This window comes from Pimephales promelas, chromosome 3 (genome assembly GCF_988280905.1).
Source record: "Pimephales promelas chromosome 3, fPimPro1.hap1.1, whole genome shotgun sequence".
NCBI lineage: Eukaryota > Metazoa > Chordata > Actinopteri > Cypriniformes > Leuciscidae > Pimephales > Pimephales promelas.
In genome coordinates, this window is record NC_142771.1 from 42,670,906 (window position 1) to 42,687,565 (window position 16,660).

General features: G+C 38.7%; 1 protein-coding gene across 2 annotated transcripts in view; it reads left to right on the forward strand.

Annotated features, from left to right (window-relative positions):
- The window catches only part of cep112 (centrosomal protein 112), a 242,407-nt gene that overhangs the window by 109,882 nt on the left and 115,865 nt on the right, over nt 1-16,660 (forward strand). For both annotated transcript variants that reach the window (XM_089128934.1, XM_089128935.1), the window contains exons 18-19: nt 195-330; nt 13,430-13,537. In XM_089128934.1, the coding sequence (XP_088985060.1) occupies nt 195-330; nt 13,430-13,537 (244 nt within the window). The remainder of the gene's footprint in view (nt 1-194; nt 331-13,429; nt 13,538-16,660) is intronic.

A 16,660-nucleotide genomic window follows, 5' to 3' on the forward strand; every position in this document is an offset into this window, starting at 1 on the left:
TTTTCTGTGTCAACATAAAACACTTCCCCAATCAGCTGATAAACAATAAGTATAAAGCACAACGTGATACTGTTATGTGACGTGTTTTCCGTATCCTTTCTCTCTGTTCTTACTCCTGAGAATGAAGCAAGTACATGGATATGTGTGTGTAGCAGTCACGGGGTGACCCAGTTTGTGTGTGTTTTGTGTCGTAGGGATAAAGATGAGCAGCTGGCTCGTGTTCGGGACAGTCAGAGACATCAGGCCCATCAGGCTGAGAAGGCACTGGAGAACTTTAAGAAGCAAGTGGAGCTCAGCTCAGAGAAGACCTATGCTGACATGAAGCAACAGGTGAGGCCAGCACACTTTCACACTACAGTTAACACTCCCTCACACGCACCAAGAGGAGAAAATCAAGGTGTATGAAGGAGATGTTAAGGTACGTTTACACGACAATGATATGCTTAGAACGGAGAAATCTTTCCTTTTTCCGCGTGCAGAAATGATCCCCGTTCACACGGATCCGCGAAAACGGCTAAAAAATGCGGTATTCTGCTGCCAGGCCAGTAGATGGCGATGAAACAATATTGTTAAAGCTACAATATGTACGAATTTTGTAATAAAATACCCAAAAATCACTTGGAGCGTTGCAGTTGTGTACTTACAGTTTCCCAAAAGTCTACAAAGATTTTTTATTTCAGAAAAATTTCAGTGGCCGTCCCGCGCTATCCTCGGGTTATGACGTAACCATGGCGACAGACGTGGACAACTGCGCAATGCGTAATGTTTAGCGGCACGCAGTTCTTGTTTCTTTCCAACATAGACCATGGAGAACTACAAACAAGGAGAACTAAAATGAGGATCAACATCAGCGTGGCGTTTTTGAGATGCCGAGAGCTAGCGTCCGGCTAAACGGCTAAAAAAATACGGTATTCTGCTGCCAGGCCAGTAGATGGCGATGAAACAATATTGTTAAAGCTACAATATGTACGAATTTTGTAATAAAATACCCAAAAATCACTTGGAGCGTTGCAGTTGTGTACTTACAGTATCCCAAAAGTCTACAAAGATTTTTTATTTCAGAAAAATTTCAGTGGCCGTCCCGCGCTATCCTCCGGTTATGACGTAACCATGGCGACAGACGTGGACAACTGCGCAATGCGTAACGTTTAGCGGCACGCAGTTCTTGTTTCTTTCCAACATAGACCATGGAGAACTACAAACAAGGAGAACTAAAATGAGGATCAACATCAGCGTGGCGTTTTTGAGATGCCGAGAGCTAGCGTCCACGACTAAATTGGACTAGACAGGGCTTCACGTGCCACGACTTGACAGTTTTATTAGACAGGTGAGCAAATGTACATAAAACAAATCAATGTTATATAACGTTATCTCTACATGATGAAATGTTAGAATATGGTCAGTATGTTATTCTAACGTTGATCTAGCTTACTGCTAACAAGTGCTGTCAAACGATTAAAATATTTAATCGCGATTAATCGCATTAATGTCATAGTTAACTCGCGATTAATCGCACATTTTTATCTATTCTAACATTGGAATAGTGTTCAATTTCACACTAACATATAGCCTATAAATAATCTCTCACACAATGTAACACTGTCTATCAATAAAAGGGTTAAAAAAATACTTTTTGCTTTTTCGACCAAAGCGCAAGCCATAAACAATCTAGACCATCTAGACCATAAACAAAACAACAGACACGCAGCAAACACACGTTTCGGCTTGCGAGCCGGCTTTGAGTGGATGACGAGCGCGAGACGCCAAAATGGATCGGACGCATGCCGCGTCCTGTTGCAAAAGCATGTGAAAAACTACAAAGTTTGCAAGGACAAAAAGACCGTTAATCGCGCGATAAAAAAAATAACGCCGTTAAAATGGGTTCGCGTTAACGCCGTTAATAACGCGTTAAACTGACAGCCCTAAAACTGGAATAGAAACATTATATCATTAATGGTCATATAAAAACTGACATTTTCCAATCCGCCATGGACGAGCGCAACTGGCTTTTAAAGGGAATGGGAGATGAGACCCTGATTGGTTTATTGCCCAAAAGATTGCCCATAGAGACGACCCTTTAGACCATGCGCCGTTCCCTTCGTTAAACTAGCAAAAGTGGATTTGGACAAGACCATGCGCTCAGATCCTTAAAATAGGGCTCATAGTGTCAAAAAGTCCAAATAAATGGCTGTGATGCCTCCACTGGCGTCTGAATGGTCTGAATCACTGATTGGTATTAGATGAGCAAGCAGGAGTTGTTACTCATCCCGACATGTGAGTGTTTGTACATTCACCGTTTCCATCATAACAACTGCGCCTCAGCATCATCATCATCATCATCAGATCCTGAGCACAGATGCTGGAGCGCCAACCGGTTCACATCTGTGTCCAATGTGTGCGCAAACAAACATTCGCGCTGCTAAAAGCCTCTTAATGTTCATCATTGAATACTAAATGATCCAATCAGAGTTAACTTGGTTTACTTTCTTAATAAATATTACTGGTCTTGTTATGAACGATTTCTGAGTGCACATTGTAATAAAGATCACACTTCAAATGAATAATAATCGTAATCAATTATCCATGATCCAATTAAATCCTGGGCTGTTTTTCCCAAAAGCATCGTAATGCATTGTTTCTAGTTCAAGACGCTTTTGGGAAACTCACTGCATTTCCTCCGAAGTGTAACATTTTATTGACTGAATGAAATTGTTATTTATGTAAAGGATTTGGAAATCTGTTGATTCCTTGCGGAAATTAACCATGTTTTTCTACGATACAAACCAAAAAAAAAAACATAAATTCACAAATTTAAAGGATTAGTTCACTTTTGAAAAAACTTTTGCTGATAATTTACTCACCCCCATGTCATCCAAGATGTCCACGTCTTTCTTTCCTCAGTCGAAAAGAAATTTAGGTTTTTGATGAAAACATTCCAGGATTTTTCTTCTTATAATGGACTTCAATGGGAACCAGGTCCAACCGAGGTCCAAACGACAGTTATAACAGTTTCAGATGCAGCTTCAAAAGTCTTTAAACGACACCAGACGATGAATAAGGGTCTTATCATGCGAAACGATCGGTTATTTCAAAGCTTATTCCAAAATTGTAACTTTTCTAAGGACAAATGCTAGCCTTGTAATATATTGTGAGGCGCGTTTGCGACGTCACGTAATACGTAATTACGTTCAAAAGGTCACGGGCGACGTAGCCGGAAGTACAGAATCAAAATCGTCCGACATCGTTGTTTTACCTTTTAATTCATTTTTTGTAAACGGCGTTTGAGTTAGTTTGCACGTTCAACCTATGCGTTCAACTTGTAAACACTGACTCTGTACTTCTGGCTACGTCGCCCGTGACCTTTTGAACGTAATTACGTATTACGTGACGTTACAAATGCGCCTCACAGAATGGAGAAAGGCTAGCATTTGTCCTTAGAAAAGTTACATTTTTGGAATAAGTTTTGAAATAACCGATCGTTTCGCATGATAAGACCCTTATTCATCGTCTGGTGTCGTTTAAAGACATTTGAAGCTACATCTGAAACTGTTATTAACTGTCTTTTGGACCTTGAACCATCCGGTTCCCATTGAAGTCCGTTATATGGAGAAAAATCCTGGAATGTTTTCATCAAAAACCTTAATTTCTTTTCTTCAGTCGAAAAGAAAGACATGGACATCTTGGATGACATGGGGGTGAGTAAATTATCAGCAAAAGTTTTTTCAAAAGTGAACTAATCCTTTAACTGTGTTTTTTTGTTGTGGTTATACATATGGTTATTCAAATGGTAGTCAATACACTAAAAATACATGGTTTTACTACAATAAAACCTTGGTTAAATTTCGTAAGGGAAAACTATAGCAATTGATATAATGTTTTAACTCTGTTCTGTCATGGTGCTTACACACACTTTTAAAGGAGTAGTTCACTTCAGAATTATAATTTCCTGATCATTTACTCTCCCCCACGTCATCCAAGACGTTCATGTCATTTCTTTTCGACTGAAGAAAGAAAGACATGAACATCTTGGATGACGTGGGGGAGAGTAAATGATGAAAAAAATGATTTTTTGAGGGAAACGTTCCAGAAACGTTGACTTCAATGGGGTCCAACGGGTCGAAGGTCCAAATATGAGTTTCAGTGCAGCTTCAAAGTCTCGACACGATCCCAGACAGGGAACAAGAGTCTGATCTAGACAAACCATCCGCCATTTTGTAAAAAATAAACATTGATGTACTTTTTAACCACTAATGCTCGTCTTACACTAGCTGTGATGCGCCACACATTATGTACTCGAAGGCGGAAGAACGACCGAGTGTTTACAAAGTCAATGTGCGAAGACTGAGTCAAATGCCATTTAGAAAACAAATAAATAAATAAAGATGAAACAACGATGTCGTGCGATTTTGAAGGTAAGGATATAATGAGATGGAGTTTTTCACCCTTCTCTATATTTCTGAACTGGAACACGACGCGTAACCTTTCAACCTTTATTTTTTGGTTATAAAATGGTGGATGGTTTGTCTAGATCAGACTCTTAGGCTACGTTCACACTGCAGGCTGAAACGACCTAATTCCGATTTTTTTTGCCCCTATGCGACCTGTATCTGATTTTTTCATGACAGATCTGATTTTTTCAAATGCGACCCAGGCCACTTGGGTATGTGGTCCAAATCCGATATTTTAAAATGCGACTTCATTCTGAACGGCCAGGTCACATATATCCGACCCGCACGTCATTGCACGCACCTGTAGCCAGCCAATACACGCTAACTCCAACGCGTTTCTGCGCTGTTATGGGCCGCTGCAGACGTGTCTCTTCCTCAGTGTTGTGCCTGAACGCGTTCATATACTGTATTACTGCCTGATGAACATTACTGTGAACACGTTCATTCTGGTGTCTGTGAACGTGCGCTCTCTGTCAGTTTAACCTCGTACAGTAGGGTGCCAGATTTCTATAGAGCCTTCCAGGCGAAAACCTGGCTAAAACACATGTAAACATGCCTAAAAAACACCCAATCTGGCAACACCAGCCACCAGTGTCGCACCGCGGCCGCCGGTGACAAAGCAAGGAGCGCACTATCAATTAAACGACGAGGTCGGTGAGGATCTGAAAAATCTTACATTTATGTGCAAACTTTGACCGTCGATAAAATAATTGTTGTCTGTGTTTGTATATGGGCTGTGGCAATAATAATAATAAAACAAAAGCTCGCAACATATGAAAAAAAAGAATTATTCCGCAAACAACAAGTGACGTCGTTGACCGTTGATTACTCTTCTGCGCATCCGGGTCACTTCTGGGTCATTTCACGTTCACACAGGACATCGCAAAAGGTCGCATTTAATTGGAAATGTGAACGGCCTTGCAAAAAAATCTAATTTTTAAAAAAAATCGTAATTGAGCATTAAGCCCTGCAGTGTGAACGTAGCCTTATTCCTCGTCTGGGATCGTGTCGAGACTTTGAAGCTGCACTGAAACTCACATTTGGACCTTCGACTCGTTGAACCCCATTGACGTCACTATTTGGAGAAACCACGTTTTCCTCAAAAACCATAATTTCGTTTTTTTTTTTCGATTTTTTTTTTTTTTTTTTTTGTAATAATCCTTTAGAAGTGGCTTCCTAAAACCCAGCAGTTCTCAGCACGTGTGAAATAGAGGCTGGGTCCATCTACAATAAGACTCTCATGAAATGCTTACTGCAGAAAAACAGAGGATAAACTCAAAGCCCCTTTCAGGCAAGTCATTTCCACTCGGCGGCCATCTTTGAAACATCTCAGCTATTTCAGTCTTGCAAGTTCAGCTCCTCTCTCTCTGAATGGGGAAACATCAAATTCCCCAAAGCTGTTTAGCTTATTATAAAATGTCATATTTGAAACAACCAATGACAAAACAATCAATTTTGCAATTTTCTAAACGATTAAAAAAATAGACTTTCCAGGCTGGACCAGCCAATGCGCATGTCACACGCTGACTTTGCCAACTTACAATTGGCTTACTTATCTATGGTGGGAATTAATATTTTAATTAATATAATTAATATTAATATAACCGCCATATTGTGCGCTGCGCTTTCTCCCATGAGTGCACCGTCTTTATATATCTAAATCTAAATATCTATATCTGTGCATTCCTCAAAACTCTCTGAAATCCTAGGAAATACCCAGATAGCAAACTGACATTGAATCAACGTGGAATTATGACATCGAAACAACGTTGATCTAACATTGTTTTGCTCATCGAATTAACGTTGAACCAACGTCAGACGCGTCATTCTTTCGAAACTAACGGAAAATCAACGTGAAATCAACGCATTGTTTCAACGTTATGAAAGCAAACCAATTTTCGATTTTCATTTAGCTTTGAAGAATGCCGCGTCTGAGGTTGGTTCAACGTTAATTCGATGAGCAAAATCAACGTTGTTTCGATGTCATGAGAGACGTCGTTTCCACGTTGATTCAATGTCAGTTTGCTGTCTGGGTATGAACATGTAAAGTCTGGTTGGTCTAACAGTTCTCGCCCCATACTCATGCCATCAGTCAGTGTCGTCGTGTTGGGATCCTACACATTAAATGCATCGCTTAGTGTTGTTTGGCAGCAGACCTGGTTGTTGACAATCTAGCTAGCACAGCTATTTGTATTTGTACAAGAATCAGACAATGGCCATGTACAAACTCTGAAGTTTCAAGAGCGGAAACCGCATTTAAATGCATGAGTGAATCCCCTAAACTCTCGTTCTGTGACCGTACTGAATGATTGACGCATTGGTAACCATAGCAACGTTTTGGCTCACGACTGTGAACATGAAACGTGAATTCCCATGGGCAGATTTGATGAATCCTACAGTGTGGCCAGTGAAGAAATACAAATTTATTCAATGTTTCATTAAGGTTTAACAGTATTTTCAACTGTAAAATGTATACCGTGTTTACCATTTTGAGGCCAATAAGATTAAGTCAAGCATTCCAGGTGTCACACATTAGCTTTTGTCTTTATGCGCTTCCTGGCCATTAAGTTCAAGATTCAGCTTTGCTTTTGTAATGGTAAAAGTGTGACCACGCTGGTCAGACTGATTAGATTAGCGTCTCTGGTAATCTGCTGAATCATTTACATTTGCTTTGTTTCAAGAGACTCCTCCTCAATATAACTTCTCCAGATTAGCATCTCAAGGCACAGAAAACTGCTATGCTGATGAACTGAGATGCCTGTTGAATCATTTTACATTGCTTTTGTTTCAGTTTCTCCCCCCTCAATGTAAACTCCTCCCCTCTAAATGTATAAATTGTAAGGGAATATTTTCCCTTAGTTAGACTATCTTAGACTATCTTAGACTATCTTTGAGATGACTACAGCTACGCAATAAAGAACTTCTGCGTGTAAGATACCTCAAGAGTCTCCTGGTCTGTTGCGTGGAAGAAGAAAAACTTCACTACAGATGGTGCCGTGACCCGGATAGAGAAATCTTACCTGAATCAAGAACTGCAACAAAAGATTTCAACAGAGAAATCTTACCTGAGTTCCAGAACAAGATCAACAAAGTGAACTGAGTTCCAGAACAAGAACAAAAAGAACTTTTCTGACTGAGTTCCAGACTGAATCTTTTCATACAAGCAACGATTCGGTGAGTTTTTACTCTATTCAAAGAACCAGACCAGTACCAAAGTTGTGCCTCTGCGCCGTCAGAGAAAGAGTTATCAGGCAGCTGTAGTGTTTGATTAACTAAAGTTATCCTTTAAAAGTTGTCTTTTAAAGATGAAAGATATCCTCTGTTGTCAGGCAGGGAAGATTGACATTAAATGTTAATATTTTGGGATCCTCTGAATAAGTCAGGGAAGTTGTAAAATATCCTCTGAATAAGTCAGGGAAGTTTTGTGTAACGGAATAGTGCCTCTACGTTGCTAGAGAAGATATCCTCTAAACTTAGGGAAGATTAACATTACGTGTTAATATTTGGTGATAACCTCTGTTCACAGAGAAGGATTAGCATTTTTGTGCTAGTTATTGTGGTCTCACAATAAGTTTTGGAAGGTGAAAGATCCTTTCCATTTTCTTTCAGGGAAGATTAGCGTAACATGCTAATAGTTTGTGTTGTTTGTTTGTTGTTGTTTTGTGGTGTTACCCTCTAAAAATTACTTTAGAGATGAAAGTTTGAACCTCTGTACAAACAGGGAAGTATTAGCATAAAGTGCTAGTAATGTTGTGGATTTCCTTTGCTCTGTCAAAGAAGGTTTACAACAGTATATCTGTGTAAACAAGTGTAGCCTCTGTTGATCAGAGAAAGTTAGTTGTTTTGTGTGATAACAAAGAAACTCACAAAATGGTTGAGACGAATGCTAGGTTGGTTCCTACAACTGAGAAAAGTGGCCTTGCCGCTCCATTGTGGTCAGATAGTGAATTTAAGTCATTGTTAGGAGAGCACATGGACTCCATAGTGACTCAGTCAGTCAGAGTGAATTTGACAAAGAAATTTGGCATTCACCCAGAAAAAGTATGGTCGATGGAAGATTGTAAAAAAGTGCTTGGAGCAAGTATTCGCAAGAACAATGTGAAAGCCATTATCTGTTGTTACAAAGAATACAGTTTATCCATTGCACAAGAGCAAGCTAGGTGTATTGCTAAGTTAAATGAACAGAACAAACAATTGCAGACTCAATTGTCCTGTTTCACGACAAAGGTGGGCCATAACCAGGCCTCAGCCAAATGTAACACTGAAGACCAACAGTCAGATGAAACTTTTCCTGACTTACAAGCATTGTTTGAAAGAGATGTAGACATCCCATCAGTAACAGATAAGCATGTAAATTCAGTGAAGGTGTGTGCTGCTAGAAAAAGACAGCAGGGAATTGAACAGTCAGAAAGTTTTCCATCCAGTGCTTCTGTTGTTCAAATCCAAACTGTTGCTACAACGCTTGGACCTAGAGACATAGAGAGATTGTCCCAGAGTTTACCGCCAGCACGCACACAGTTCACTGAATTTAGAAGAGCATTGGTCAGCAAAATGCGTCTCTACGACATGTCGTTAACAGAAGTCACACAGTTAATGTCTCAAATTCTAACTGAATCTGAATTCAACAGTTTTGAGTCTGCTGTTACTTCTGAACTGCAACATGCCAGAAAAGATGAATTGAGAGAAGGTGTTCTGAAAATCCTAAAGAATATCCTAGGACCCAAGATAGATTGGTCTAGAATTACTAACTGTGTACAAAAGAAAGAAGAAACTGTGAATGAATATACTGAGAGGTTTTGTCAGTCAGCTGTAACGTACAGTGGAATAGTGGATGATTCTGAAAGTGTACTCAATGACAAAGGACCGCTGGTCCGCATCTGGTCAGATGGCCTTATAGCTGACTACAGAAGAGCTTTGCCATTTTTGGATCTGACTTGGTCTCACAGAACTCTTAGAAGTAACCTGGACAGGTTAACTGCTTGGGAAAGAGATTTTGATGTTAAGGCAAGAGTACAAATTGCAGCAGCTTCTTTTAAGGTCAGCACAGAAAACCCACAGAAACGTAAATGTCCTAAGAGAGAGGGCAGGTGTTATTACTGTGGTCAGCCAGGACATTGGAGCAGAGAGTGTAGAAAAAGCAGAAAGAATTTTAAAGAAGGCAACCTTTTTGCCCAACTTCTCAGTTTGCTTGCTACTCTGAAGCCGCCATTCCCCACGTCTTTAAACGGGTGGGGCAGCTTGTTGACGTGTTAACCATTTGGACTGTGAGTGCTTAATTTCCCCAGTAATTTACAACAGAGATAAAAAACTTATGTTTGTTTAACGGAACAAAAGGAAAGTGACTGTCTCAGCTTTTCCTTTGGGGGACTGCTTTAAGTAAACTCACAGCCTTAAATGTTATTCTACAGTACAGGCCTTTCATCAATAATAGTGTTAGGTCAGACTGTAAATGCCCACATGCAGTGTAGCTCTAATGAATGAAGCAAAAGTCAATTTTGTCACCTTTTCCCATTGGGGAAAGTGATTTAACTATCCTCACCCATTCTCACGTATGATGTCTACAACGACTGATGTTTTGTTAGAGGATGAAGAAGAAATAACTCATGATTGGGTTATGCAGATCAAAGTACACATGTCACAGGACAGGTCAAGCCATTAGAGCCTAAGTGGCATGTGCCCCATCAAGGGATGTTGATCGGGCAGTATTGTGTCAAGGAAGAAAAACTTGGTCTCATTTGTCACATTGCAAAGTGTTCTGCAAAGTTCTGCCCACTGACAGGGACATAAAAAAGGACACGAACCAGTGAGGAACCCAAGGGAAGAACCGAAATGCCATATGCGTCGGGGGTCACCCCTTGGGCGAAGATTCCCTCATAGGCCTTCCCCATCCATTTAGTCCATCCCCACCTCACTGTGTTTTCTTTAGGTGTCAAGAATTAAGGAATAGGGAAAGAGGGAACAATAGCAGACTCAGTGTTTACTCAGCAGGATACAACCCTTGTCTTTGAAGAAATACTGCTCTCTTGTTTTCTTTTTCCTCTGTGCAGATACCACTTGATGGCTATCCCAAGACCCATACGCACAGACGTCTTCATCTGCGTATGAAGCCACCACTTCCAGAGAACAATGAGACCCACTGCCGAGCCAACTATCACCAAAGTAAAGAAGAAAAATACACAACGCAGAGAAAAGACTTACGGAACCTTCAGTCCATCAACATTATCAAGATGTAGTAACCACCAGGACATCGCACAATGTGAAGACTCCAGAATCCTTGTTTTGCTGGAAACGTTGCAGGCCACAGCCGAAGATGGCTGCATTGACTCTCTTGTGCACAAACATGATGGTTAAACAGTCTTGATCTTTCAGCAAAAATTACACCAGATGTAACTGAAGTTTAATTTTTCCGTAAGAGCTTCACGGACCCTAATTGCATGTTTGTTTTCTGTGTCAGCATGTAATTACAGAAAAAGCAAACACAGAACATAAGTATGTGCCTGTAACTAGCACAAGTTACATGAATGAACTTACTTAAGTGTTTAAATTTGTACATAATGTGAGAGTTATTAATACTCTCAAAAGGGGGGACTGAAGAAATACAAATTTATTCAATGTTTCATTAAGGTTTAACAGTATTTTCAACTGTAAAATGTATACCGTGTTTACCATTTTGAGGCCAATAAGATTAAGCCAAGCATTCCAGGTGTCACACATTAGCTTTTGTCTTTATGCGCTTCCTGGCCATTAAGTTCAAGATTCAGCTTTGCTTTTGTAATGGTAAAAGTGTGACCACGCTGGTCAGACTGATTAGATTAGCGTCTCTGGTAATCTGCTGAATCATTTACATTTGCTTTGTTTCAAGAGACTCCTCCTCAATATAACTTCTCCAGATTAGCATCTCAAGGCACAGAAAACTGCTATGCTGATGAACTGAGATGCCTGTTGAATCATTTTACATTGCTTTTGTTTCAGTTTCTCCCCCCTCAATGTAAACTCCTCCCCTCTAAATGTATAAATTGTAAGGGAATATTTTCCCTTAGTTAGACTATCTTAGACTATCTTAGACTATCTTTGAGATGACTACAGCTACGCAATAAAGAACTTCTGCGTGTAAGATACCTCAAGAGTCTCCTGGTCTGTTGCGTGGAAGAAGAAAAACTTCACTACACCAGCATTTCTGGATCATATTGCTATGTTTACATCGACACCTTTTTACATCCCATTATGCTTTGTACATGCATGTTAAATAAAGCAATCGGATTGATGTCACAAGATTTACATTGGATTTGATCTTTTGGCATAAGCACAATATATACGAATATACAGTACATCCTCCCCTCCTTTGTTGCCTTAATGTTTATCTATAGCACTTTGAGATTTTGCTTACATATAAAGTGCGTTACACATAAAATGTCGTGTTATTATTATTCCAGGTCGTAAAAGGGGCTATTATCTCATGTGATTTTCAGAGAAAAATGAGAATATGGTGCTAAAGTTCATTTATTTCAGTAATTCAACTTAAAAAAGGTGAACCTAATATATTATATAGACTCATTACATGCAAAGTGAGATATTTCAAGCCTTTATTTGTTATAATGTTGATGATTATGGCTTATATGAAAAGCTTTTCACAATATTCTAATTTTGAATTTGGGGTTTTCATAAGCTGTAAGCCATATTCATCAACTTTATAACACATAAAGGCTTGAAATATCTCACTTTGCATGTAATGAGTCTATATAATATATTAGTTTGACCTTTTAATGTGAATTACTGAACTTTTCGTGTTTCACTTGTACATTCTGATGCATGATTAAATAAGTCACTAACAACTTGGTTATTCATGTTGGTGCGTTTTTGGTAAATGCGGTTGTAACGACCTGAATCTTCACCTCAGACTTGGTTTTAGAATGCGGTTATCAATTAGTAAACTGTATGTGTGTGTGAACAGAATAGGATCATCACACAAAAAAGGTGAGTTTAGCCAATGGATGGTTGTGAGTCAGAGATATGTAAGTAGGAATATGTGTTTATGTACGTGAGCTCCCACAGGAACCTTTAACCAGGATAGCATTAAGTCATGTAGGCAGAGTTCCTCTGTCTGTGTGTGTGTGTGTGTGTGTGTGTTTACTAATGGTCATGAAGTTGTGGGCGAGCGTTCTGGGATCCTAAAGCTCTCTCTGGACTCCCACATTCTGCTCATGTTGTTTCTGATTCACCTTTCTCTTTCCTCCCCGAGTCTCCAGCGATCGTCATGTGTCCAAGATCCAACCCACATCAAAGTCTTCAACTCCCCCTCTCTTTCTCTTCTCTCTGGCCATTTGCATTCATCTGTTTGCAACGGCTTCACAGAAAGGAAAGTGCTCTGGATAGCGGGACATGGCCTTGACTTGCACATCCTAACTTTTAATGAGAAATTGGTAACACTTTCCAATACAGTTCATTAGTTAACATGAACTAAGAATGAGCAACACTTCTACAGCATTTATTAATCTCAGTTAGTATTAATTTCAACATTTACTAGATTATTAACATCTAAGGTTGTGTTTGTTAGCATTAGTTAATGCACTGTGATGAACAAACGGATTTTTAATAAAAAACACCATCAGATCACCTTTTCTATGTGTTCATCTGGCTGTTATAACTCATGTACTGCAGCCAAACAAAATCTAAAGTTAATGATTTAAGGGTCAAGAGCCCGACTAAAGCAAACACTGATCTCCACAATGGTGACATAAAATTACGGTTTTCTCCTTCAGTGATGCTGCTTGTTTTCATCGGGTGTCTTCAATGATGCTCAATCATCACTCAAAGTGTTAATTTAACACTGGGGGTTTTGCTGTGTACAATCGCATCAGTTAGATCGAAGTGTTGTGTTTACATGAGGTAAAGTTTAATCACGATATGGCTAAAATCGCATAATTGTTTCTGCATACAGTGAAGTAAAAGATCCTGAAATATTGCTGAACATGTGATTGCAGATGGAGAAAGTGGAGTGTGATCTGATCCGCTCGAAGTCTCTGCGAGAGCAGCAGTGTAAAGAGTTCGGCTTGCAGATGGAGGAGTTACAGCGGAGATGCGAGCAGCAGGTCTCAGTTCATTTACATCACATTACCTGTGACCAACCAATCATTTCCTCTGACTCCCGCATTATTACAGTTCATATTCAAATCTAATGATTGGACGGGCTGTCGCAGGGTTTGTTTCCACAATTTAAAACCCCTTATCACATCACTGCATTCAGTCTCCGGTTCCACCTGATTAAACATGTAATTTGTTCTCCATTTAATCAAAGTCCAATCAACTGATAAGATGCTACCTTTTTATTGAGAGGAATGTGTTTATCTTTGAACAGTGAAATAGTGTTATCATATTGCAATTTAGCAGTACATTATATTGCAGATTAATTGCATTGTCGCCAAATAATGGATTTTATGTAAAATGATCATATGAGAAGCTGAATAGTTAGATATTTGATTTATAATATAATATATTTTTGCAGATTTATTCATGAATTTCCGATCATTTTGGCTCAAAGCCGACATTGACATACATTTTTTTTTTCTGCAAGTCTCACTTGTGCAAGAGTTATAAATATGTTATTATTTTTACAATTATTAATTTCATTTCAGTTAGTTTTGAGCAAAAAAAAATTTCTTTTCTTTTTTGGTTTCAGAGTTCTGAGGTCTCCTTGCCAAAAGGTTACTTAAGTTCTTTTTTATAATAAGAGTACATTAAAAGCTGTTAAAATAACCATAATAAAGTCAGTCACAGGTTTTTCCCCTTAGACAGATGCAGTTTTAATCTAAATATTTATCATTTTTTACAGAAGTATGTTGTCGAAGACGATCTTTTAAGCTAAACACAGATGTTTATCCAGTAAACCGACAGACTGGACTGATGAAACCTGCAATTATTAGTCTACTATTAAATTTGATGTAAACAATAGATCTACGTAATATTCATAGATAATAGAGGGCATAATGTATTAGTATTTAAACCTATAACATTTTACATAGATAACATATAAACACTTTTTTCACTCACAATTCTGACTTTTTTCCCGCAATTGTTTATAAGAGTTTATATCTCCCAATACATACTTTATAAACGGTTTATATCACATAACCAGTGTATATGAGACATATCTTGAATGTAACTCGACACCCTTGCCTCATTTAGGTTCTGTGAATATGTAAATGAGCCCCGCCTCAGAGATCCACTGGTTGACGATCACACGTTGATCTGATTGGTTACAAGGTGGTTTGTGACGTCAGATACACCAGCGATTTCAAAGCGTGTTTTTGAGACTGTCTTTGGTTCACTGCAGTTTTAAGCAGAAAATACTCATATTAAAAACACCACATACACATAAACAACATTAAAAGCTTGATTTTCACCACAGGGGGACTTTACGCAGACGCTATTATCCAAAAGCGGAGAACAATAGAAGCAATCAAGTCAACAATAGGGCAAAGATATGCAAGTGTTGTGACTAGTCCCAGGGAACACAATTATATCAAAACTGCATATCAAGTACTACATACTTTTAAAGAAATAAACAATCAAACTACCGTCAATCTTCACACGGTTCTCTCTTTCATCTATGTCTGGAATATGAAAAATGACACCAGGTCAGAGTGATTGTTTGTTCAGTAACTCACTGATCCCACTTTGACGAACAAAACTCGTGTACTATTTCTACCGTAATGTTCCATTGTTGAAGAGCAGCTTTATTGACCTTGTACTTGTGGCAGCTCATTACTTGTGAACTTGCCCACACAGTGCATTGTGGGCGCTCTTTGCTTTTTCCTTTTTCTCAGGTTATTTAAAACCGAGACAAATACATTCCTTGCTGAATTTCTCATCGTGGGTGAGAATGACCAGAGCGGGACGATATACTGTAGAAAACTACACTAAAAGCCTTAAAATCCAAAAGAAAGGACAGACAATAAGCTGTTTGTTTTTTTTTTTTTTTGTTTTTTTTTGTTTTTTTCTGTGTTGTGAAAGATTCAATCCGCCAGCAGAATCCAAAATCCCCCTTTGACTCAAAGTCATTCATTTGATCATGAAATCCAGTTGTAGTTCATCAAACTTATTGTTTTGCTTGTTGTAACACTATTACCTGACACACGTCATGAATATGAAGCAGGTTTTATGCATGTTTATGACGACTGTAATTAAGTGTCATTCGCTCAAATATGACATTTTGAATGCAAATATGACATTGTTTGAGATGTCTTTGTGACCCTTTGACAAACCAATACATCATAACCTGTCACCTAGCTTTATGGGTTAACATTACATTAAACTATCAGGTGGTTGGTTTTGACATTGGCTGTCATGAGGCGTTATAACTTTTTAATGACAAATTCAATGTGCACCACTGTAGTTGAGGTCACGAAACATATTCATGAGAGTTATAATGCCTCATGAAATGTATTTCTAGAACACAGTTCCAGATTAAGATTGATTGAGTGCGCTCAATAACATCCACAATGGTTTCCGACACACAAAGTGCTTTTCCCTCAAATATTGCCCTATTTAAAGCGTTTTGGCTTTAGCATGAATATGTCATCTACAGTATAAGCTACTGTGATCCAAAACAATGACAAAATTCGCATTTAGAAAACCAATACCAGCGTTGAAAATGCATGTCAGGTTGTCAGAATCCATCGACAGATTGGCGTTAATCTCCAACGTTGGAGAGACTTTGTATTGTGGTTGAAAAAGAAAATCGGGTTGACGTCAGAAACCAACATCAGTCGAGTTCTGGCGTCAATCTGACTTTCATTTCCAACCAAAATCACCCACTGACTGACACTACTACTGTCTACTCAAACACCTGGATAGATATGTGGTGGAGTGCAAAGTGCCATATTTGTTTTTCAAGTGTGGTGAAGTTAAAGTAAAAAGTTTCCAGAAAAATATAATACTCATATAATCCTGTCTACCTCTGGTTGAAATGAATAAAGTGTGTATATAATATATATATATATATATATATATATATATATATATATATATATATATATATATATATATATTAGGGCTGTCAGTTAAACGCGTTATTAATGGCGTTTACGCAGACCCATTTTAACGGCGTCAATTTTTTTTATCGCGCGATTAACCGTCTTTTTGGTCGAGCAAACTTTGTAGTTTTTTTTTTTTTTCACATGACGCGGCATGTGCAGCGCTGTGCTATGAAACCC